Source organism: Helicoverpa armigera, chromosome 8, assembly GCF_030705265.1.
Source record: "Helicoverpa armigera isolate CAAS_96S chromosome 8, ASM3070526v1, whole genome shotgun sequence".
In the NCBI taxonomy this organism is placed as follows: domain Eukaryota; kingdom Metazoa; phylum Arthropoda; class Insecta; order Lepidoptera; family Noctuidae; genus Helicoverpa; species Helicoverpa armigera.
The window spans coordinates 8,238,216-8,264,859 of NC_087127.1; the positions used below are offsets into that span (position 1 = coordinate 8,238,216).

The 26,644-nt window shown below is 36.2% G+C and overlaps 1 protein-coding gene across 2 annotated transcripts; it reads right to left on the reverse strand.

Moving 5' to 3' along the window:
* Positions 1-103: 103 nt before the first annotated feature.
* On the reverse strand, positions 104-25,488 carry LOC110374692 (facilitated trehalose transporter Tret1). 2 transcript variants are annotated; one of them, XM_021332518.3, is made up of 7 exons: positions 25,067-25,488; positions 16,328-16,511; positions 11,205-11,340; positions 5,390-5,598; positions 4,908-5,174; positions 2,306-2,527; positions 104-2,127 (listed from the first exon to the last, which is right to left on the reverse strand). In XM_021332518.3, exons 1-7 carry the CDS (start codon positions 25,084-25,086, stop codon positions 1,591-1,593), a joined length of 1,575 nt encoding a protein of 524 aa, XP_021188193.1. In that variant the 5' UTR covers positions 25,087-25,488; the 3' UTR covers positions 104-1,590. The 2 variants fall into 2 exon arrangements, with proteins under 2 accessions (XP_021188193.1, XP_049694462.1); XM_049838505.2 differs by lacking the exon at positions 25,067-25,488 and adding an exon at positions 18,696-18,829.
* Positions 25,489-26,644: the final 1,156 nt, after the last annotated feature.

The following is a 26,644-nucleotide window of genomic DNA, read 5'->3' on the forward strand; positions in this document are numbered from 1 at the left end:
TGTTAAGATGAATTATAGACGCAACAATAGACATTAATAAGAACTTGGTTTAGTTACTATATTATATCCTAGTTGATAATAGAGAATTTTTAAATAAGAAACGTTATTAATTTTAAATAGTTTATTTTTATCACAAATTGGAATTTTCTATGTGGCTATAGAAAAATAACTGCTCTTATACTAACAACATAGATGGTTAGATTCTATCACGTAATTTCGCTAAGTAAATCACAAATAATCAAAAACTTAGTTTCAAAATGGAAACTTAAATCACACAGGTCAGCAGTACTTAGGTAGTTTCATAACATTTACAGAGGGTTACCTTTTAACTATGACGATAACCGAACCATTTTCAGTTGTCAAATCGCTGATTTGACCAAAGGGTGGCAATTATTCGGCTGATTATGGTTTAGATATCGTAATAGTTAAATGGTGCAACTCACCCTTAAATCTGCTATTAAATTACATACTGTTATATAACAGCTAGGCAAAAATAAAACAAGGCCTTGGTAGTTAAATAACATGATGTTTATTTTTTCAATACGTAGATGTTTAGTTTGACATAATTATGTCGATCTACAAAAATAAACTTCATGCTGTTGGTATTACCCACGTCTAACCAGTCAGTTGGCAGCGTGTGAAAATAAATAATAGTAATATATTGTTGTATTCGAGAATAAAAGCCTTCATATTCAAATAGGCTCATTACAATGTACAATATTTTTATGTACCTAAGATTTCATTATCTCTTGTAAACGAGTTACAAAGTTGCTTTTTTCCTATAAGTTTTCAGGACACATGTTTTAGTTTTCAGTTATTGATTGTTCATAGAAACATGATAAATATTAAATACCTTGATAAATATCGATAAGTACATAAATATTATATTTCTATACCTAATTAATCGCCTGCAAATACATCTCTTAAGCGGACATTTACATAAATCACAGATAAAAATCTCTCATTGCTATATTACAATGGTATTTAATACCGCAGTTATTTTTGGTTTACATCGTATTAGAAACATTACAAAAGGCATGGTCTTGATAACGGAATAACCGCATAAGTGAATTTACTTACAACTAGTGATTTAATTTCAATGTATTTTATTTGTGTTTAAAATAAGTTAGCTCATTTTTCGGATACGTAAAATCACATTTCTCTACTTGTAACAGTAGATATAACAGCTTTATATTGATAAAAAATTACTTGCATACATTAAATTTTAAATCCTCTTTCTTACTCTACCTAATCGATTGAATTAAATAGCAAATTATTTATTTATGGCTCATGGAGCTTCAATACCTATTATTGTTCAATAATGAAGGCATCTGATTACTTTTATCGAATGCTACGGATATTAGTCTTTTATCACAGAATACATAACAGCTTCATCGAGTTAGTGCGATAGCAGTTACCCTTTTCCGGTAATCGGGTAAAAATATCCTTATATTTTGATTGAGGTATCGGTTGAGATTTTGTCATTTTATCTACAAGGTACATCACTACTGTAGGAGTACTCACATATCATGCAAGCAGTCACAACTCACACGCTCGCTTATTAAGTACAACATCTTTAAATACGTTCCTTCAGACCCTTTGGCTTTCTGTCGTCATTTTCTTACGCGAGATCCACAAAATATTAGGTTTTTGGTAATACTGTTCTATTTGTAGAAGAGACTTGCCTTTCGTCTCTGGCAGAAGAAGGAATAGAACTACGGTAGCGAGAAGGGATGAGGCACCAAATAGTCCGAATACCCCGGCGATGCCTATACTGTTTTTCATGACTGGGTATAGCTTGGTGAATCCGAAGAGGACAGAGTTGAAGAGGCAGAATATGTAGCCGCCGCATAGTCCTCGAACTTTGGTGGGTAGGAGTTCTCCGATCATGAGTCCGGGGAGAAGGAAGAAGCCGAGGGTGTTGAAGGCGACGTAGCCTAGGATGAGCGCGGGGGGCGTGACGCCGGAGCCGGGGCCCTGCGACAGCAGCGCGGCGAGGGCCAGCGTGCACACCGCTGTGCCGATGCCCGACACCAGCACCAGCGCGCGCCGCGTGATGCGCAACAGAAGGATGCACGCTATCACCGTCACTGCCAGCCGCACCAGCGCACTTGCGTTAGCTGCCATCTGTACAAAAAAAAACACGCACATAAACTTTCAAAGCTCAGAATGACTGACAACATCATTGAAATCTACTATGTATGCTCAGGATAGGTAAGTGTAGGTATCTCAACATAAAATTAGAATGTATAAATAAAACAGTTTAGTCTGTCTAGATACTGCAGCTCTGTTGTGTTGTACTCACAGTGGGTTGAAGTGCGCCACCGGAGTCTTTAACGATGTCCACAGCGTAGAAGATAACAACGTAACTGCCGGACAATATCTGCAGTATGTTGAAAGCGTTGATCAGGAGCAGTGGCTTCAGCACCGGCGCCCGTCTAACAGTCTCTAGGAAGTTTATCTTCTCTTCACCGCGAGCCTTTTCCTTCTCCCGGGCTGATATTAACTCGTGGAGTTCACGTTGGGCCTACGAATAAACAGAACAATTTACCTAATACCTATGTCGTGAAGGATTACTTATGTATGATAATCAGGATCGTTAAAATCATTGCAAGGGAAGCTACTTTAATAAAAACAGCATTAATATTAATTATTTTTTATGAGACAAGGACTCGATACTAAATCAAATGGATTGTTTATTGAGAAGACTGGTCCTATTGATATGACGCAGAACTTTCTGAATGCATAAGCAAGGCGAGTATTGTAATAAGTACGGTAACCCATGGCCGTTACGTTATCCATCATGCTCATAATCATAATTTCTTTTACAAATAATTGATATCGGTCAAGTTAATTAACATCAACGGATATGTATCTTATTAAAAGACTTAAATATTTTATGTGGAAACTAAACTTTTTGTTGGTTTTCACTTGTTTCCAGGTTCTAAGTTGAAGGACCATCTTTCAACGTCCATCTATGGAAGTAGGTAGAAGATACCTTTTGATTAGGTACTACCTACCTAATGATTGGAGGAAATCATTTTAAATTGCAATAATTGTAATTAATGTGGTTATCTGACCCCGCAATTTTAAATAAGAAACACAATAGCTATAATTAACGGATTTTTACCAGCCAGGCTTCCATTGCACGTTTATTTATTGCCTGAATTTGTTTGTGTCGGCAACTCGGCACATGTTCGAGAAAATGACATATCAATTGTCGTGTGCCTCCTTCCTCGTTGAGCTCATTAAGAGGCCATTTTACAGCAATCACATGTGCGTCCGAGGCTTTCGATGTACAAACAATATAGCGTGATATAAACAAACTTGTGTGTAGCATGCTTCAAAACAGTGGCGGTCATTAATTTAAACGAGTTTGCTTGACGACTCGACTGTTCGAGAACTGAGAGACTTGAGACCTACATTACTGTACATTGTAGACAGCTAATGTAGAGATACGTGTTGCTAAGTACAATTTTGCATGTAGATAAAAATAGTAAAAAGATTAAAAGGTAGAAAGCATATTTAGTATTGGATTTTCTTGTTATATTTAGTTAGCGAAACTAGAAAAATTACGTTTAGTTAGAGGTCGTGAAAGTGAGAATCGCGTATCTCCTATCCCTTGCATATCACGTAGTAAGGTATAAGATACTTGTGAAAGCTAGCAAAAATAGATTGGTAGAAAAAATTGGTAAATTTTTCGATGAAACATATTTCCGCCGGCGCGGCGGTTTCATCCGATTCTCGAAGAAACTTCTTACTTCCCGCACCCATATTTAAGCAGTAGCCTATAAACTTTTTTTACTACGTTCATGCTTTAACTATTGCTGCCTAGTTACATCAAAATCTATTATGAGGTACCTGCCTAGTTTTAGTGTGAAAGATGAAAATAGGATTTCCACTCAAACTTCTAATCATTTCAGTTCAACGAAAAAAACTAACGTTATCCGCTGTAAATATTTTATGGGCATTGTTCTACCTGACATTTAAAATTGCTGCTTTAATAATGCCATTTTAAGTTTGAGACCTCGGGATTCCTTTAAAAGGTATGGTTTCTTTTCTATACCTTTTTGGCTATAGAGCAAAATTTCTTGTGAATATGAAAAAGCTATGACCATGAGAGAGGCATCTTTACCTATTTTGGAATAGGTTGGTATTAAAGAGGTGCTGCTTCGCAATATACTATAGGTAGGTACTCCACCTATCTATCTAGTAAATCGATATTTTAACTGGCTAGCAAATCTACTCACATCAACAAAAAACACCGTTACGGAGTTCGGACTTTGGCCAATGGCCCCACTGGATACAAACCGTGAGTGTCAAATATAACAGATTAAAGACTTAAAAAACATCTATGTACAGTGTACCTATATGAGAAGCTACTTAATCTTGTTCAGAGAGAAGGATGGGGGAATACCGACATTAGTAAAGTGCCAGATTTAACATGTCTAATAAGTAAACGTTTCGGAGCATTGTTTCGGAGATTTATTAACACCACAATCTTGCATTACGAATCTATGAATAGTAACATGTTATGAATAAGGTGATTGACTAAATGCCATGTAAGCAAAGACTTGCAGACTGTCAGACTACACACGAACTTTATCTTATCGAAACAACATTATGTACTTATTGACTTCAGGGTCATACTTTTGTGACCTTTCACATAATATAATCAATCGCACCCTGTGACCTTTTCATGAAATCAATCGGGTGGAATTGAATAAATAGGTTCTCGACTAAGTAGACTAAGTTTCAGAAATATTTTTGAAAAATGACAACGAAGTTTTTGGATTCATTAACGATGTGGTTTGTCGCTTGGGTGTCTTTTTTTTGAATCGATAAATACCCCTCATGGCAGTTTTCATAACAGGTAGGTATCCTCATTTACGTTACAAGATACTTACAGTGTCTGGATCCCCGCGCAAGCGTGACATTGCAGCCATAGCGTCGTGGAAGCGCCCCCGTCGCGCCAGCCACGTGGGGCTCTCAGGCGACAGGCACAAAGCTATGAAAGCCAGGGCTGGCAGCACAGTGGACAGATGAGCCACCGACCGCCACGGCAGAGCGCCCCCGAGCGCGTAAACGTATAACACGCCAAGAGAATACGCAACGAATGGCGTGCCTATTAATAACCCTCTCAGTCTTGGCTCTGAAATTTCCCCTAAGTAAACCTGTAAAAAGAAAAGGTTATTATTGTCGATGTGGCAATTTTCGAGATTCTGTATCTACAGGTGAAAGCGCATCGCACGAGTGGCAGCAATTTTAAAGTACTTAGAGGATCATTGGCTGAGTATCTCGAGATCTCATTAATATAAGTAGGTCTTGTGCAATTGAACAAACGTGAGTCTGAGTCTACAAACTTATGAAATCACAGCGTTTGAATTACCTGCGAAGGTGCTGCCATGATGCCGACGGCGAATCCGCACACGATTCTTCCGAGGAGAAGGAGGGCGTGATGAGAGGCCGTGCCTATTATGATCCAGCCGACAATGAGAGGCAGGGTGCATGCTTGTAGGGTCCGCTTGCGCCCGATAGCCTCCATGATTGGACCAGATAACATCGATCCCAGTGGCGTCGCCGCCGAGTGTATGCTTGCTGCGAGGACAAAAGATGTTTGTCGTTAGAAATTTGTACCTACATATTATTTAGGAATGGAATACACTGGTAAATTACGGTACGGTAAGTAAGGGTATGTTCGTCTTTCTGTTAATTCTCATGTATTAAGGAGTATACGATACCAGCTTAAAAACGTCTCTCAAAGATTAATTAACTTACTAAAAATCACAAAGGTAATGCTTGTTGCTACCGTTGCTAAGTAGTGTGAAAAGATAATAGTTGTTATTGGGGACCTATTAACTATTTATGTATCAATATTTACTTAAGTTTGGACTTTGATTTGATCTCGCAAAAAAGCTTAGTAATGCGCGAACTTTGAAATGCTGGACTTTGGACTATGTTATTAAGTCTTGTACATAAATATCATGTTTATGTGTTAAAATGTTATTTAATTTTAATTATTAAGTTTATTACTCTAGTCCAAACACTACTTTCATAATAGAAATACATATGTGTGTCATCATAACACTAGCCATAGGTCAATAACATCGCACCGTGATGATCACAATTTGATCACGCCACGATCCTGTGCTTAGTGCATGATGATGCAGTAATCTGCATGTCTCTATATAAATGTAAACTGTTTTGCATTCGCTTCTGTAATAAGTTAGTAATACATGTTGGCACATACTACTGATTTAAGTAGTTATGAACAGCATAATAAGGAACTTTGTCAACATTTAGTTTTTTTGAAACTGCTGTACTATTGCACTCTTCATTTGATTGTCACTATTTTGTCTTGAACTCTTAAACCCAAATACAGGTTCTGTTGACATCGTTTATCAACAAATGTAGTTGAATGTTTGCTTTTTCGTGCAAGGATTGTGCACGAAACCATTGTAATTGGCAGTGTAGCTTATCAATGATGCTTGCAACTGTTTGCAAGGAAAACATGCGGACCATACCAAATGTGGACATACAATTTTATACGTTTCCTTTGTAATGGTGATTGATTGACGTTTTAATATTGTAATTTTATTACCTTTTTACCTATTATATATTATTACCTTTATCGTTACGGAGAGAAATAGCAAATGAAAGTGGTAGTGGTCCGATGCAATTACGAAATTCAGATCCAAAAATAATAATTTCTGAACTTGTTTAGATTTTGGGCTCATTTATTTAGTCTCGCAATCCTTGAGAATGATTACAGATATGTCCTTATCTAATATTCATAAAACTGGTTATGAATTTTAGGTAATGCAATCCTTGTCGGGGTCATTTTGATGGATTGCAATGTTCTGGGGACTAAAATTACAGCAAGCGTGTGTGTAATGATTACTTGTCACAACAAGGAATTTGTTATAGGTAAATGTAAGTAAATAAATAACTTAGTCGCTCCAGTGCAAGTTTTCATAAGAGATTGCAAAGGCTTTTTTGAAGTACATAGTAGCATTAGTAGATACAAAGTTGTAAAAAGGTCGAGCATACATTTTTCAGTACCTAATGTTTTCATGAAAGTCATTTCTGCGTACATGCTTTCCTGAAAATAAGTTACAGCGGTGATAAAAAGTAGTTTTCACTGGTTTCTATATCGACAGCTGTCTACTAATAGTCGTGAGGGGGTTTAGGGTTAAGATTTTAATGACGTGAATGATGTACCTATCTATGACATGACCTGTGGCTTAGCAATGCATTTCACTCCACGTGATACGATAAAATGCGACGGCAAAAGTGGTGTTTTCCTATCCTAGCCATAGGAAACTACAAATTGTACCTACTCATCGATATATATGTAATGTACTAATCGTACTATACTCTATAGCTAAGTTCTAAGTACCTCTGCCGGGGCTGCGGGATTGTTCGAAATAGTTACCGCGGCCCTGGTACATGAAAGGCCTACGACGGACGGAACACAGGTTTTTAGTCAGTAAGAGACTAGCACTCCCTTACCGCTCCCTTACCCGAACCAAATAGAAGTTCCTATAAGTACCTAAGTGGATTTCCATTCTTAAATATTGTAATGAGAACTTTTCTTTACTGTACTTATATGGATCTGCGTCATAATTAGGTGGACAAACTCTAAATGTAAGTTGATACAACACTCTGATTCAGTCGCTTTCATGAATCAGTGATGTTTGCTAATACAACAATGGAGTTTGTCATTCATCGTTTGTGGTACACATTTCTTTGTAAAAGTTTTCAAAAAAGTGTTGATTCAATTACTAACTTTGTATAATCATGTGATAGGTAGAAACATACCTACATAAAGCACGTACACATATGTTTTTATCGATAGATTTATTGAAGCTACAAAGTCGCTTGATGTCAGATAAATAAAAAGAAGCAACATTGTTTTTTGCATAGGAAAGAGATATGAGACGAGGTTTAAAGTCGTTATGGAAAACGTGCATGAAAAACCGCACATAAAAAACAAATTGTGCAAATTGAGTAAATAAAAGAAATAAAAAATTTATTTCATTGTTTCAAACTGCTGCATTTATGAGTCTTCAGTCTGCTTTAGATATTTATTATTCGTAATTCATCGTTAATTGTGGATGCGTTAGAATTTGACAATAAAAAGACTGATTACAATGTATTTGTGGCCAGAATTAGGTGCTAAACCTTGACATTTCAGGCTTAAGGCGTCAGACAACCTACTTTTTCTTTAAATAAAGGCAGTTTCTTTATTTGGGTCTGTTCTTACATCGCAGAAGTCTTGTACATATTATATGCTATTAGCTTTGTTTGAAAGAGGTCTTGCAATACCGATAGGTACTTCGAAACTGTAAGGATTGAAAGATTTATAGAGGGAAATAAACCAAAGCTCTTATTGAGTATCATATTTTTTTATGCAAACAAAAGTGTTATGCAATGAATATAAGAAGAATGAGTAATAAATTATTAATAGTTCTAATTGCGGACACGTTTCTGCTTCATAAATAATTATAAGGTCAATTGTTACTAATGAACGTAATTTTTTGCTGTCTAAGCCAATTTAAATAGTACCATTTGTTTCAATATTTATTCAGTAAATTAAAATAAAATTTTCTAGAAATACAAAGCTTCCTTAACTTCGTAGGTAACGGTTTTAGTTATGTGGGAATGGTGAAAATTGATAATACACGTTTCATTAATCATTCATTCATTTCATTCAAATGCGGGAAAAGCGGGAAATTGATGTTTAGTCTAATGTCACAGTATTCACCTTAATCATATATGTATAAGCATCTAGAGCTCTACATTAAAATATTTTCTCTTCAGAACTTTGGACCCCTATTTGAATGCGTTACGTCACAACTTATAATGTGTCCGGACTTTGGTATGTGCGGAGCGAGGGTGTCACGTAACGGCTTCCGACACTGTTTACAGTAAAACACGTGCCAAACGCGTTTGTTGCACGCGACTGTGTAATGTAAATTCATTTGTAACTTAGTAACATCATCATTTAACAAAAAATCTGTCGACAATGACACGTGAGAAGTCTTGGCGTTCTTTTTGTGGACACTGATTAACTTTTTGCTTCTTTGGTTCTCTTCTTTTTTATATTTTATTAAGTTGATCTGTAGGTTAGCAACGAGTAAATTCACAGTTCATAAACTCATATCCTGTTCTATGATTTTGTTTTTCACCACGATGGTGACTAAAGACAACCAGTAGTTGGATAGAAACCTCCACGCGTAAAATTCTGCCTTTAATTATTACCTTGATTTTCTATTTGGCCATGAATAATTGCGAAATCAGACCGTTTAATAATGCTTAATTATGCGTTAAAAGATAAATCGAATTAGGAATCTGCACTGACTGAGCAGTGTCGGAAAAAAATACTAACAGCCAGTATTCTGTCTGTCTGTTAACTTTCTTACTGGAGATATTAATTACTTGAGAGAAATAATATTTTTTAAAACATGTGATCTAATCTTTTAAAATAATTTGACTCCTAACAATAGATGTACATTATTCTAAGTAAATAAATATTCCTCAGGTGTTCACTTCTAACTATTACGATTAATTTCGGTCACAGCTGTAGCCAATAAAACCTACGTTTACCTGATTTACATAACATGTCTGAAGATCTGCTTGTCATTATTTAATACAATGTTGCGAAACAGACACACATTAAATTAGTGTTCATAAATTTTATGAATGTCCCATTGATTAAATAAATAAATAAATATTTCTTTCACTTCTTAACACGTTGTCAGTTTGGACTTTTCCAGTAGGGTTTTCCGGAAAACGTAGGTTACCGTTTCGATTGGGTGAATCATGGAAGATACAGAACCTCATTCTTTCTCGTCGTTTTTGTGAATGGTAAAATTAAGTACCTAGTTTTGTTTAGTTCTTATATAGACTTCCACGTCAGCCTGATTGGACATTTATAGGTAGGTATGTGCAATGTACATGGCTCTAAGTAAACAAGCTGTGCTTAGGCTGCAACAAGTTCAAGTACTTTACAGGGGCTCGATTCTCCTAATTTTACTTAAGCGCCATTCGATTGACGTTCGACTCGATTCGACTGAGATCCAATCCCGACTCGATTACGATTGAAGCGTATGTGGCATTCCGCTATTTTTTCTTTGAAATAAACGTTTTTATCCTGTTCTGTCATTCAATAATGAATCATTTTGTCTGCAAATGATTTGCGATTGCAAAATGATTGTACAGCAAACTACCGTATAGACCAAAATCATCAAAATAGCAGACCAATCGCACACCAATCAAATGTCAATCGAATACGATTGGTCTTTTATTAGTAGCAGAATGCCCGATATGGTTAAAACTGCTATTACGATCATATTGCGATTCGATTTCTATTCGATTTTGACATTATTAACTTAGGAGAATCGGGGCCCAGTTTATCAATGGTGATGTTTATCAATGGTGGTGGTGAATTACCAACCGATGTAAGCTTATTATTATTTAACACTAGCTTTTGCCCGCAACTTCGTTCGCGTGGAATAGTGACTACCAGCAGATTTTTGATTTGACCAATAGATGGCGCTATATGTCCGGAATATTTTTTTTTTTGTAATAAAAACTATCCTATGTCCTTTCTCAAGTTAAACATAGTTTGAACTATGTCTGTACCAAATTTCACACAAATCAGTTCAGTAGTTTAGGCGTGAAGAAAAGACAGATAGACAGACAGACAGACAGAGTTACTTTCGCATTTATAATATTAGTTTGGATAGGTAACAATAATTTCGTTGGAAGCTTCTGATTGCACAATGTTGCGCAAGAGCCTGTAATAGTCTTATTTTTTCAAGTTTTCTAAAGAGATAAATAATTCATAAATTAATAATGTAGGTTTATTGCATTTACGTATAATAACGAACTTACAGTAGGTAGGATACACAGGTACCTACCTACTCGGGACTTGCGGTAGTCATTGGTGCCGCAATGTTATTAATTAGACTAACTTCTAACATTGCTTATACTTACGACTAATTTCGGTCATTTCGGTCGGTTTGATGATCGCATGGAACAATTTTTGTCTACTTATATCTGCTTTGTCCTGAGGGTTTTTGTAAGCACGTCTTGTTTTTATTTATTTATTTATTTTTTCCGACCTATCATTTCCTATTCACGATCTAAACGATTGTTTAGGTTATTCTTAAAGATTCATATAAAGCTATGGGACTCACCGATCCAAGATCCCATTTCTTCGTCTATCCTCATGGTGCTGTTCTCGATCCTGAGCTGTGGCAAGGCGACGGCCGAGAAACCAATAGGATGACCAGCTCCCGCCGCCAGAATAAGCACGGCGCATGTTATTAGGCACTGAAAGAAAATTCATAGTTAAAAAACTCTAGAAACAAAACTTTTTATAAATGCACGTAAAATGGTCAAAGTTCATTACAGAACTGTTCTAACGAGTCGAATTACAACGTTCCATTATGACGTTCCAGTTTATATTTTCCGGTTCTTTCATCAAATCAGTGTGACAGTACCATATTATTGTGTTGTCATCAGAATTACATACAGCTGCCAATTTTCATGACGCTAATCGTAGCGAAGGATCGCCTTGGAAGTTTGTTTTAATTAGTAACCTTATATAACAGGTCGACCTAATAGAAAGCGCGAATATCGTAAGTATTAAAAACCATGCCTCTAGTTATGTCTCTGCTATATTTCAGAAGTAATCTCTAAATAAGAAAATATATCGAACATAGGAATGTTTCAGACGGATATTGCCGGTTTTATCGGCCGGTTGTTTAATTCGTAATGTTCGAGAAAACGTTATTTTTACTGTTTTCGCGTTCGATAAAGAACTTAATGCTGAACGTTATTTTATATGGTTCTTGTCATGACAGGAAAAATCTTCAATTTACCTCTAATTTTAACTAAAAATATGGTTAACTTATAATAATATTGCTAATCGATAAAATATGAGGTGGTGATATCTATAATAAATTCAAATCATCACGTTATTTTATAACGAAATGTTATCTTTTAACCTAATCAGCTAATCAGTCATTTACTTACTTATATCGTATCTTATTCAATCAATGCCTGAATCGAGGTCATCGTCACAGATGATATATTTCCTTTGATAAAATCACATTCCTTATCTCTTTCTGAATCATATTTCTTTTATTGTAGATTTGTAAGTATAATACAGCTATTAACCTGAGTATACATTTATTGAAGTTGTTGCAAGGTAAATATTTTTACTTTATTGAGATATTCTTATCGTAGGGACAATGATACTAGGTATAACACGGTACAAAGTCAGACATCAGCTGTTCGATTACCTACTTCTATAAGTACTATCTTACTTAGCTATTCGACCATAAAAATATATAAAGTTCTTCCTTATATCTATGACTAGCTTCTGCCAGCGGTTTCACCCGCATCCCGTGGGAACCTCTGCACGAACCCGGATAAAAAGTAGCCTATAGCCTTCCTCGATAAATGGGCTATCTGACACCGAAAGAATGGTTCAAATCGGACCAGTAGTTCCTGAGATTAGCGCGTTCAAACAAACAAACAAACAAACTCTTCAGCTTTATAATATTAGTATACATTGAGGCATATGACTGTCGGTATTGGGAAAATTGCGCAATATACCGACAACGACATAGATTACATGGGTTATTGGGTAGCTACCAGTTAAAAATGATGCAAAGTGATTCAAGAGTTAAAAATTTTACTCACAAAAAGTTTTATCTAATGTTTTATCAACAATGCCATATGATATCGCTACTTGTATGTAAACATTTCAATAACAATTGTTAATTCTTGTATTACATCCGTATAAATTGTTTACTGTGACTTTAATTTGAGGTGAGTCGGATCTATGGTCGGGCAGAGATTAAACCTGAGCTGACTGACCTCCTTATCTGACAATTATTAGGTACAGTTTGTTTAGTCGTCTGTTTCAGGAAGTAAGGCTCAACAGTGAGATAACGCAACCGTTTCGTGATAATGTTTGTTTGTAGTAGAATGTAGGTGAGTGGGTCTAGTTTGGGTCATGTGTGGGAGTCAGATAAAATAGGACGAGAAAAGAATTAATACCAATCAACTCACTGGAGTTTTATTTAGTCTTGATTACCTTCAGACAGTTGAAGCAAAAATGTTTAGTTTGTATACTGGACAATGGGCTGAAATATTTCATGATTTTTGTCACGTTTTGCTTATCGCTAAGAACGAGAAATGTTCAAAGATTAAAAGATCTCGACACAACAGTCATTAAAAACCCGTATGTAAAGTAGGTTTGAAGATAATGGAACATTGCAACATGACCACGCTTGAAACAATTTGACAATGACATTCCAAATACTGTATTCAACTGGTCAGTTTCGACCCTCAACTTTGTATCTAATCTAATTAATCTGTATGAAATTGTACACTTGTTTTATGTTGCTAAGGCCTGTCATGCTCAGCTAGTGTCAGTTCCTATAACAGGCAATTTATTTAATTGGAATAAACGCTTGCGAACTACTCATCCTTGTCAAGCTCAAGTCGATAGCAGCTTGAAGGAAGTTTTTAATTAACTAAGTAATGCTTGGTGAATGGCAGTGAGCTGTCATATCACCCCACTTGTTATGAACGTGGACATTTGATTAGGTGTGACCTTATTTGGGACATATTGCAGTGTTCCCATGAGTCACGTGGAGACAATGTAAAATTTTGACAGATTTTGCTACTATGTTAAAAGTAGCATAAGTTCGTCTTATTTCCTTTTAGTTCTACCTCTGTTTAGTAATTGTAATGTCATATAAAACACTTCTCATTTTTTTGAACTCTTTACCAGTGGAAACCCTTTAGTGTAAGATCGCGTGTAACATATAAACGAGGAACGATTAAACGAAGGCTAGAAATTGCAATTTTCATACATACACAGCTAAGTATATATAATCGTTGAAAGTCAACCACATTGATACAGCATCGTTTATCCGCATAGTAGCAGTCACGGCCACAGTTTGATATTACTACAAGCGCGGGTTTCCTCATCATGTCACACTTCATTGTTTTAACCTGGCGGAACAATTTACATACTAAACATATGCTTTGTTTTCATTCTTCAATACCTACTCTAGAGAAAGATATAGATTTATGTAGCTTATTTATAGAATATTGTAAGTAACTACAGTTACTTTTTTTCTGAACTTGTGTAAGCGCTTTTCTTTATTCTTAATTCGGGGGCTGTCTACATTAATCAAAGACACATTTTGGAATTAATGCTAATGCTTTAGTTTAGTCAGATAAGAGGTAGTCTTTTGACGATTTGTAGGAGAGCGTTTGCAAATAGGTTTGGTTTTTTGTTGTTTGATATAATTTTGTGTCTGGCCAGTTTTATTTTATTTGAAGAGACATACTTACATAGTTCAACGTAGGTACCTATATACGTTAAAGTGTATATCTAAGTTGATCCAGTTGGAGATACGTCATCTCATTGTTTCACAGTAATGTGTTGAAATAATATTTACTGTCCATATTAACATAATTTTATCGCCATAAAACTAGAATGTCATTGTCAAAACTTTGGTTGGAGCGTGTTGCAATTTTCCATACATTATGCGTATGCAAATATCAACAGCTTTGAGGTCAATGTCACCGTTTTAGTTAACAGATAATATTTAGACTTTGCGTAGTGACTCTGTGAGGCAATGTTGTGATTGTGACTTTGGACTGTCCAGTTACGGTATACAACCTATTTACATATAATACATATGAAGTCTGCCGAGTCTGCGTAAGTGGATCAAGTTTTGGAGGCAACGGTTGTGTAGAATAGAAGAGACTTAAACATTTCTAAACTAATATCCATACAGAAGTTTGGATTTGGTTTAGAGCTGGATTGGATTAATTACAACCGTTTTGAAAGGCGTATATTGCCACAATATACTTCGCAAAATGGTTAAGCCTCTGATTATGGCAATGCTAGTATTAAGTAACAAAGTTCAGGGCAAACAACGGGCAGTAGAAATAGTAAAGTACGATAACGTTTTATTTGGCTTGTAATTAGTGCCAATTTGCATGGTAAAGTTTACTTTAGATTATCCATATTAGCCTTCTTCTAAATGTCCAATATTATCGTGAGCCTTTTAATCTCATACAGCCTTTTGAAGACCGAGAAATATTGCAAAAAAATATTTGTAGATGTTACATTAGGTAATGGGCTCCCTCTCTTTAAAAAAAGTGGTACCTGCCTTATAGAACTTAGTTTTAAATAAATAACCACAAAGTATAAAAAATAACGTTCTTAAGTTGGGGCTTACCAAGCTCCAGCTTAAGGAAATTATGAGGATTTACCGCAACGGGTAAACCCCTGTGAAGTTCGTCTAGCGCCACTGGCTTGCATAATTTACATCATTCATGCCATACGTGATTTTATATGTGAGCCGGTAAAGGACTCGATATGTATAAGTACTTCTATTCCTTTGGTTGTTTAAAATCCATCCCATGAGCCTTTTACCAACAATGTTGGGGTCGGCTAAGAGTCTAAACGAATTCAGCTAAGCACCAGTGTTTTACAAGGAGCGACTGACATCTTCAACCCAGTTATCCGGGCAACCCATTACCCTTGGTAAGACTGGTTGTCAGACTTGCTGGCTTCTGACTACCCGTAACGACTGTCAAGGATGTTCAATGACTAGTTGTTTACTAATAGTAAAGAATTTGAAGATGTTTTGCTAATGCTAGATTAAAAATAAAATTCGCGCACCCACGCTTAGCTAGCTACGTCACGGTATGAAGTATGACATTGGTTTCGCGTTTTATTTGGTACATTTTTCATTACAAAATGCTAATGGTGTTTGAAGAAATAGTCTAGAGTTACCCGACCCGACCCCCGACGAGTTTCAGGGGTGAATAATTTAGAACACCAATAAGAACTACTTAGGTACTCAAATGTAGCGATCGATTCAAGGTCGATGAAATTGAATACCACTGAAAATATTCCATGGTCTTCAATCTATACTACATTGCTATCGATATGTAATATAATATGTTTGTTTACTCTTCCTGTTCCTACTCATCATTGTTCTTTCAAATGGCTAAATTGTATTGGTCTTGAAATATAGCTCACACACGCTGTTTGATGTTCAAATTCCCATGTGGAGTCTGTTATAACTATATGGCTCTATTACTTCAGTGGCATCTTATAGTTATCGGCACGGATAATGAGCTCTCGTCGGAAGAGTGGGGATCGCTTTGCGCACTGTACACTTACGGTAATAAACCAATAAATCACTTCCGCGCAGGTGAAGGTCAGGGCTCAATATCCTTGCCGATGATTATTATACAAATAAATAAGAATATCTACCTGGTTGAACACCCCTCGCGTGGAGGAGTAAGTTTCTCCTTTCACATAAGGTGGTAGTGTAGCTGTGGAACTGATGCTCCTCAGGAAACTCTGAAGGGCTTCATACTCGTCTGCTTTCTTGGTCTCTTTGCTGACGATCTGTGGCACCTGGCCATCGCCCAGCATTGCCTCGTGGGCTCCATCGCTGTTACAAAGAAGAATTTGTTAGGAGATTTTAAACTTGGAAAAGCCAATTGAAATGATTAGGCCGATTTCAAAGAGGCTGCATAACAAAGTAAAGATGATGCAATAATTGTAACTAAAGTTTAATTTCTTTAACTCTTTCATTGCAAAACAATAGTCGTGTTTTATAGCTATGGTCTGTGTGTCATACTAAGTTCAAACAAAAGACAAATCCTAGGCTATAAGGAAACGATGTTTCGTAGAAGAATAAAGTGTCGTGTAATCCTAAAACTTTGATAAAGCCAAAATATTGTATTTACTATTTGTTTAATATGAATATAAAAAGCTTGAGGTGACTTATCCAATTTCGCAGAGAAACGGCCCAAAATAAATGTCGGTAAATCAGTACATATTTTGTTTTGTGCCAAATTACCAAATTCCTTTTGAATAGTACAGGTTACGACAGAAACTATTTTGCGCTATGATCGTACATTGTTTTATTTTCATTTTGCAAGTCTCCAATTTACGTGCCAAGCGTGAATAAAGGGTTACTGGAGTTCAACGTACGGTCACGTGAGGTCGGAAAGTACGAAATTGTACTTATATCACTAGTGTTTTTTTAGCGATTGTATAACATTGTTTTCTCTCGCATTTATTTATAATAATGTGCGATTGTTTTCCGTCATGACAATTGAAAGCGATCTTGACAATGAAAGTCGGACGAAAAGGTCTTCTGCTTATCGGGTAAGCGGGTTTAATCACCGATGCTGCACTAAAACAAATCGCTCATTTGGTATGTCTTCTTACGCAATATTAAAGTTACAATAAATTGAAACAATTTATAATGTAGATATTATTTTGATTACATAATCTCTGTGTAAGTCTTCTCAATGGATCAATTGTTACAGTTCCAATCTGTCCGACTGGCCTATACGAGGCAGGTTTCGTAGATAATCCGGCTTAGCAGCAGGCAGACAATAGCAATTCTTTTTTTTTTATAGAAAATAAATCGAAGGTCTGTGTAACAATGGCGCAGCTCATGGACATCTCTGTAGAAATAGATATGTTTGTACGTTTGTTCATCTGTATATCATAGATACGTTGCTATCTAAGAGGTAAGCCTAATTTCATTAATTTTGGTACTGGTCTAAATGAGTTACTGCTGGTACCTGGTACCTTGAAAATTACCTTCACAAGTACCCTATTCATATACTATCTACACATTAAAACACCTGGCAACAGTATCCACTGAAGCTAAATAAAGATATCACAGTTCTATGATTAATTAAAATTACAAAATGAGTCATTTATGATAAGTTAAGTTATAATCGAGCACGAAACAGAAAATAACGTGTCTGTTCTGGTTGGTACAGGATATATCCAAGAATTTTGAAGCGTTGGTTCCTATCTATTCTTCTAGCTTAAACATTTCTAATATTATGAGATAAGTAATGATTTGATGTTCAAACATCATTAATATCATCAAATAATTCATAAGAAGTGCATTTTTCTAGATAAATGTTTACTACTGGGTGCTTGCTTTCTTATCAAGCTTTTATTAATCAATTGAGCAGAAGCCTGTCGGGTCGAAACCAATTTAATCGTTCGGCTGTCGAGGCGAATCTGATTGATTACTTACAAAGCGAATGTTTTACCGCGAACGCCTAGCCTAGTGCCTACAGCCGGTAGGTACTATGCTTAATTACCTAAGATTTTTTTCATAGTTATTACAAGGAAACTAATTATTCTGTGTAGTAGATTAAATGCAACATGTTATAGATATGGACAAAGTGCAAACAGTTAAATCTGTCTCCTTAGATATAAAAGAAGCAGTTTTCAGACAAACAGACTTTTATGTAGTACAGTTATTATTGCTTGAAATAATCATTGACCCAATGAATGGCAATAAGTAATTATATTATTACCTATATTAAGAAGCATAACAAACATATTATTGACATAGGTAGAGCAGTATTTCAATCAATGGTTCTGTGTACACCAAGTGTTCTGAACCTTGGATGTTTATGAACTTAGTATCAAAGCTTTAATGTATTCGCTGCCTAGGAAACAACAATCAAGGAAACATCTATTTATAACATAATGATTCTCGTACTTCTGCTGAATGGCCGCTCTATTTCACAATACACTGAAAGACACAAAACAAAGCCACTGTTTTTGTAATTATGTAAACAATGTGTGAACTCACCTTTGTATTCTAATGACCCTGAATTTCTGTTTGAAATGTATAGCAAAACCGAATATGGTAAAGACCATTTTATTGAGAGTAGACCAGTAACACAAGTCAGGCCCTTCGTCCTGACGTCCTGTGCCCGTACTAATGCGTTGCGACTGGCGTAATGTAAATAAAAATACTTTTATCTTTTAACCCTTAACCTTTTTGGTCGGTTGAAGTACGACTGCTACATTAGTATCAATATACGTGCACCTAAGTTGCATAATATATGCTTATCTACAAGCGATTATGTTTAATCTACATCAAATCTTAAAGCTGTAATGTTGGCATCATTTGTCATTTCGCATATCGTCGTTGGGAATGGCTTAAACCTATAATTTGGCGAATTAAATTTTAATCATTATTTGAGTCAGGTATGGCTTAGTCGTTTATGAACGAAATGATGATAATGATGTTTTTTATAATCTCTATTGTAAAGAAGAAAGACGTAGACTACGATATAGTCAGTTTCGGAACTTAATTGACTTAGCGAAATGTGTTGAAACATGTATTGTTGGGAATTTTTTAATGTTTGAAAATTGAGCCATTGTAGCATTTGTAGCTCACTTGAAACATCATTCAGATTCCTACAAAGTGCAAATGCAGCTCTAGTCTTCTGGGCAGGATACCGTATGACAATGCTGCATAGGAATACTTTCATGCGAAATGCAGGTACAATTACCACAAGCCTAATATGAGAAGTGGGAACCCTATACCTACATAGGCTTGTGGTAATTTTCGGTAAGCAACGGAGAAAAGCACTGAATATTTTATTCTTCTTTGGAGGAAATCAATTTACTAGTGCCCCTGACATTTAGAGAACTGCACAAGCTTACTGAGCTCGAGCTGACATTTTACCATTCTGGAGACGGTTGCTGAATATTGAATGTATTCATATTATACATGGATGAGTTTCAATCCATATCTTTTTCACGTACCTATGTAAGTTATATAGTACCTAGATCTGGTTCATACTTACATAATAAACAGGTAAGCACCTAACTGTTTTATACAGACTTATGTGTTGGGATCTATTGGACTACACAGAAGCTTTACCATTTTTATGATCTACTGGACTGCACAGAAGCTTTACCAATTTTATCTACATGCATACTTCTTATGAAATGCTGACTTGACATATTAAGATTATCATTCCACGTACTTAGTACGAAAATCTTTTTCCGGGTGTTCTCACGATGATTTGCAATGATTTTGAACGTAAGTAGATTAGATTGTAAGCATGATGCACTTGCCAAAACTAGATTTAAGAATTGCGATGTCATATCTTTGAAGCACTCGCATATCAATGGTATGACATCACTGGAAAATTGTAGGTCATGCTTCATTCATACTAACTAGACCCCCAAAAGTTCAGACACAAGAACGGATGGCCAACGAAATCTTTGGTCATGCGTCGTTGACACTCAATTTGTCTCAGAAAATCAATAATATACGGTATAGAATCGCTCAAGAGATTATTAATACCGAACATTTTAGCAGCATTATTTGTTTCTTAACAATTCAAGTGGAAAACGTGATCTATACTACGTTATGTAGCTGTTTATCGTGAGCACACAGCGCCATAAAATTTTCTCATTAAGTTTTGAATGAGTAGTTTGCTACCACACTGCATCACACTGAACAATATTTAGGTTTTGCAACTGTTTATTGCTGAAGTTTCATTTAATTTGAATGCCTCGTAAAGGATTTGGCAATAAATAGCAGATTACGTAATAGGGTTCGATTAGGTAGGTAGGTACCTACAATAACGGTATCGTGTCGTCATTGTCGACTTTGAACTGTTGGAGATAGCTAAGTACATGATTATCCACTTTATAATTTGTAATTTCGTACCCAAATTACAAAATTCTGTGCTGTTTTATTTCTAACTGATCATAGAAATCTCTATAATAAATACCATTGATCATAATTGCCGCACCACAGCACTTTTATTACCTACTTTCCCAAATCAACTAGCTAGATAAGTACTTATATTTTGTTCTTCCCTTCTTTAACATAAAGTGCATAAAACAAAGGTAAAAAAATCGTAAAAAAGAACTTTCAAATAAATGTCCCTATACCTTTCTGAATCTGTTATCAATTATATTTTTTTACATTGTGGGGACTACGCGGTCACGGTGCGATGACGTCATTTTCTATATCACCGATATCTTTTAGTGATGCAACATATTATATCTTTTCATGTCATTCTAGGTACCTATCATGACTTTGCTATAAAGTCCGTCACAGTTTTTATCTTTACGATTTTTCGATCATATCGATTTTACAGATGTTCATATCACGGAGATGAATCCGGTATTTCATAATAGTTGCGAAATGTACCGTATTAGGATAAAAATTAGGGATGCTCATGCTAATATAGGTAGGTAGTTACTTTGTTTTAAAACCTTGAACGGTAGGTAGGTATACCTAGTTTCGTGTGACAATACATTCCAACTGTAACAAATTAGGTAACAAGCCAATAGTTAATTAGATTTTAACATAGATTACATTCACTGTAGTTAACAATGTTCCTTATAAAGCCATAGACGTAGAGTTGTTATAATCAGTACCATATCGTGTAAGTCGCATTGTTGCACTTTTGGAGAGTGGTAATCAAAGAGTTTTAATGATGCTTCGTATGCAGCGATCGTCGGATTTCGTTTACGGATTAATATTTAATCCGACTGTTATTGATGGCTTGTACCTAGCTTTAAACGTCGTTAACAATTTTAAACAGGAAAGTTCTGACCGCGAACTATCGACCCTCTTGCCAACCTTTATCGTAGGTATTGTATTCAAGCATGAAAAACTTGCCTTATTTTTTATCCTAAATCTCATTAAATTCGCTCTTTCCTGTCAAGTATTTCCTTTACCGCTTTCAGATGACCTTTAGTGAGGACAAAAAGTAGGTGAGCTATAAAATTTTAGGTCAATGAGGCGCCTCCATTTACGATCCCTATTTTTCCGCTCCATGCTCTTGAGATGAAAATCTTGTATTATGTATTGGGAGGAAAGTTCATCGAAGCTCCAGCACTTACTACCTATTACATATTATGTTATATCCAAACTTATTGTATCTTTATGTCAGACCAGTATAAAATAAAAATAACAAACCGGTTTGAACACTTCAGTAAGACCAGCGCCTTAGCGACGAACCACCTTAATTTATCCTTCTGTAATTCTGACAGTCGCTTACAATACGCTCAGAGTTCGCTTTCTTTTTTTTGAACACAACAAAAAAGACACGAAACTGTAGCAACGAGGTCTTTGCTTTTTGGATAACTTGGAATAGGTATACAAGATTTGTTCATAGTACTATAATCGTAACATGTAACAGAAAAAGTGTTGCTACCAGAAACCAAACCAATTTTTACTTTAGAAAGCTATTAAGCTTTGCCCGTCTACACGTTTACTGAGAAACCAACTGTGCACGAATTAGGGCTTTCAATACCGGTATTACGGGATCCCGTAATACCGTGATCACGGATATATTTTGGTATTTTTTCAATACCGGTATTGAGGAGCCAATACCGTGATTACGGTATTACATCTTTTTATAATTTTCATTATTGTGGTTTGTTGTAATAACTAACAGGAAGTTGTTTTAAATAAGATAAATAACTACGACTCGTGTAAGATGTATTAGATTACGAGTTGTACCAACTCGTGATCTTATTCTCACACACTTGTGTATTAAGCGCCAACCCGCCCAGCATACCCGCCCGCTGATAGTTCTTCAGCAGGGTTTTGTCTCCGTTTTTGAAGAACAGGACGACAACACTCCTACTCCACGCCTCTGGAGTTCTCCCTTCAAACAGGACGGCATTAAAAGCCTTCTGGAGCTCCCCCAGTATGGGCTTACCTCCTGTTTTTAATAGCTCTGTTGTAATGCCATCCTCGCCAGGGGCTTTTCCATTTTTGAGCTGTCTCAGAGCGATCTCGATTTCGCCACTGCTGACTTCTGGCAGGTCTTCGGTGAAATGGCGTGTTAATGTGGCTCTAGAATCCTCATTTCCGGGATAAGGTCGAGATGCATGCGATGCGTATAACCGGCCATAGAAGTTTTCCACTTCCGAAAAGACTGCCGGCACCGAAGAAATGACTTCTCCACTTGTTGTGGTCAGCTTCGTCAAGTGGCTTCTTCCAAGAGATTGTACGAATACCTTTGACCCCCGATTCAGCTCAATTGCTCTTTGAAAGTCAAGAGTATTGGAGCACCGGAGGTCGCGTCGTACGTGCTTGTTGATCTCTTGGTTTAGAGCCCGCTTAGCTGACGAGGCGGGTTTTCACGTCGTTTCTTCATAAGCCCTGACGCTGCATGTTACAGAATCTCGAACCTTCCTCCCTGAGGATCCGAACCACATGTCCACCCCACGTCGAACATGTCGAACCACATATTCGTGGTTCTGGTTAACGTCTGTTGTGGTTTCCACGGCGGCAAATCGGTTCTCCAAATTTGACTGGAACTTTTCAGATCCTGTCATGGTTTGGAGCAGTGTTGGTCGGAGCCTGGCCTTCATCAGACGGAAACGTTCGGCCTTGAAGTTGATATTCAGAGAGCCTCGGACAAGTCGGTGATCGCTACCGGTGTTAAACCTATTCGTCACGGAGACGTCTCTGACTATGTGCTTCTTGTTCGTCATGATGAAGTCAATCTCATTTTTAGTCATAATGTTGGGGCTATGATTGGACGCTTTTTAAAACTAAAGGATTGTGTTTTAAAAGTTGTAATCGATCTAAAATTAAACTCCGATTTCGAATTAGACGAATTCGATTTGACAATATTAAAAAATGTTTACAACAGCCTTTCTGTAGTCAAAGTAACTATATTAGTACTGTACTATACGGGATGCCAATTTACTAAAAGCGGATATTGCGCTAAAATTTATGTTGACGAAGTTAGATGGTCAAGCTAATGACTTAAGCCAAAATCTTGCAAAAGCACTTCGAAGACGCATAAAGGAGCGACAACTTTTAATATCTGGAGTATTGCAATATTTGTATGACCGACAATACCGTGATCACGTGATCACGGTATTGAAATTTCTAATACCGGTATTGGTACCGGAATTGAAAAAATCCGGTATTTGAAAGCCCTAGCACGAATGCAGAGCCTGACCGTGATCCAAAGGATCACAAAAAATGGGGACTGGCTTTTAAATATATCTACCTGTTTGACCGTCTGATGCTAGGAGTCACTTAGGCCCGAAGATAGAAATAAGAAAGGTTTAATGCAATCTAATAAGTAAATCAGCAATTTACGATAGACCAATACTATTATTTATTTTTACTTTACATTATTTTTATTTTATAACGTTTAGAAGAGAACAAGTCTGATACAGAATGAAGACACAATAGGGCCAAGTTGCAAATGCGTTTATGAATACGACAAAATAAAATGGCTATTGTTTGGAGCAGCCCACAAAGCTGAAAACGCTTAAACTGGTTGCAGACAGATACACTAAAATCACCAACTGCGACGATACATTTTAGTACGAAAAGAAAGTTTTTGCAGTAAACAGAGGATCGAGAATGACCGAGCAAAAGTTTACGCAATCTTCGCGATTTCTAACGTTTTTGCTGCTCTGTGAAAAAAAAAGACCTTGTACCTACTTAGATAAATATGTGTTGTGGACGTTATTACTATCTGTCATTATAACAAATTGCTGGGTAGTATGTAAGCACTCTTGAAACTCAAGTGCTGTTATTCTAACCCATAATTAACATTAAAGTTGTATCCACCTTCCCCTTGACATTCGATGGCGGGTAATGTCACATGTAAATAATGCTATACGTCTGCTGTTGAAGGTCTGGTTTTGAAAATGCGAATAATAAGTATGAATTTAAAGTTACAATACAAGCATATACCTTACCCAATATTTCCAATATATCTTGTGTTAAAAAAGTATTTTAACTTTAAGACCCTTAAAAATAATTCTCCTTGGAACCTACCTAGGCTAGGTATATTCCTACCTAGTACCGTTTAATATTACAATAATGAAATAGTTTGAACCGACTAAGGATATAGAAATCCTATCCATTAATCAAAGCAAACACGCTGATTGCATTTGCATTTTAAATAAGAAAGAGCCAAGCAACGACATTGTGATAGCAATGAAAGTGATTAAAACAGTCTAACCTTATTCTGTTAGACCAGCTGCGTTGGAGAGTTAAGTGTAAACTCACGGATCGTTAATTAAAAAGCGCCTATTCTGAAATTCACAACTTATATCTACCTACTTAGAGCTCTATTACAGGTGAAAACGCAATGTTTTGTTTTGTGTGATAGTTCGTGAAACTCATGTGATTTTTTATTTTAATGTATCTATGGTGTAACTTACCCTTTTTTCTTATCCTTCATGTTGGATTTTTATTCACCAACAACAAAAACTCTTATAAAATAATACTGTTCAAAAATGTTCTTCAAATGTCTCACTTATTTTGAAAAAATGCTAATAAAAATAGTCTTATTTATTAGTGTCTCGTAAAAAACATGTTTGATTTACTTTTACAATATAGCACCAAAAAGGCCGGTTTGTTTTGCGAGAATACTTCAAAACATTATGAATGAAGCGATCAATAGTGCGTGTGTAGGTGGAGATGCGGAGGCGTGTGGCCGCGACGACCGACGACTACTAGCGGGGCGAAGCGCCGACCGACTGAAGTGAGCGTGCCGCGTGCTCGAGCCTCCACGGAGCTCGAGTGCCGAGCGCACCACCACCAGTCTAAGCGCTCCGCCAATTACGTCAACATCAATCAATGAACTTCGCGAGCCTTGAACACATGTTGTACCGAAAGCGTGTCCATAAGTTCCAAATGTTCCATGAATTCAGCTGTGATCGGCAGATAATCCCAACTCAGCACATATTCACTTCAGATAACATATAGATAACGGGCACCACCAGTGTGATTTCCTTGTTTATCCAGTTAGATTATCATGCAAAGGGCATTAAGTAGCAGCGTATTAAAATTAGAGCTTTGATTGGGTAGTTTGATTTCGTACACTGGCTAGGTACAGCTGATGTGCATTTTGAGGTTTTTGTACATGAAGAATACTGTACCGGGCCATATTGTTGAAATCCTGATGGATGAAATAAAGTTTAAGAAAGTTGAAAGATTTATTATTGCAGGCAAATTGACAAAAATTAAGTAGGTACCTACACAAATTGCAAAGTTAACATAAGCCATATCCAATGTGTGTCCAATACTAAATAGAAGCATAAGCGTAATTCGCTAGTGACCTGAAAATAGCACGCCTGAAAATCTACATATACAAAAAGCCTAAGAACGAGTCACTTTATTGAAAGCTTTAGTTAGTTCTACTTTCATAGTAGTTATGTAGTTATGTAGTTAGCGACATCTTGAAATGCTGAAAGGAAACTGAAGCGTGTGATATATCATGCTCATACAGTACAGATCCACAAAACAGTCACTTTTCAGTTCGTGGGCGTGCCGTCAGATGTCGTAGTGCAGTCGCTGTGAATACACTTTTGTTAGGCATTTAAATATATATTAGTCTGACCTATATTATATTGCCTTGGCTAACCCAGGGCATTAAGTTAGTAAACTTTTTTCCAAATAAGGAATAAAATATGGTCCTCATGTAATGTAGTAAACATACATGCATAATTATGTAGTTTTGCGGATTTTAGAAAATTGCGTAGAGCCTCGTGTGGAACCCTGTGGAAGACTTTTTGCAGAGTACCTTTTGAATATATTTTTCAAACGAAATATTTTGATTATTTATTATTTGTAATGAAATAAATAGTTTTTGGCCTATTTCCTTTTAAGTATCTACAATTGTAGGGAGGTAAATTATATTATGGATATAAACCTTAATAAGGCTTAATTAAGTTTTGTAGGTCAGCTAAATTAACTTTGAATTCAGTGACTTTAAAGCTACTTAGCTTTTAGGGTGT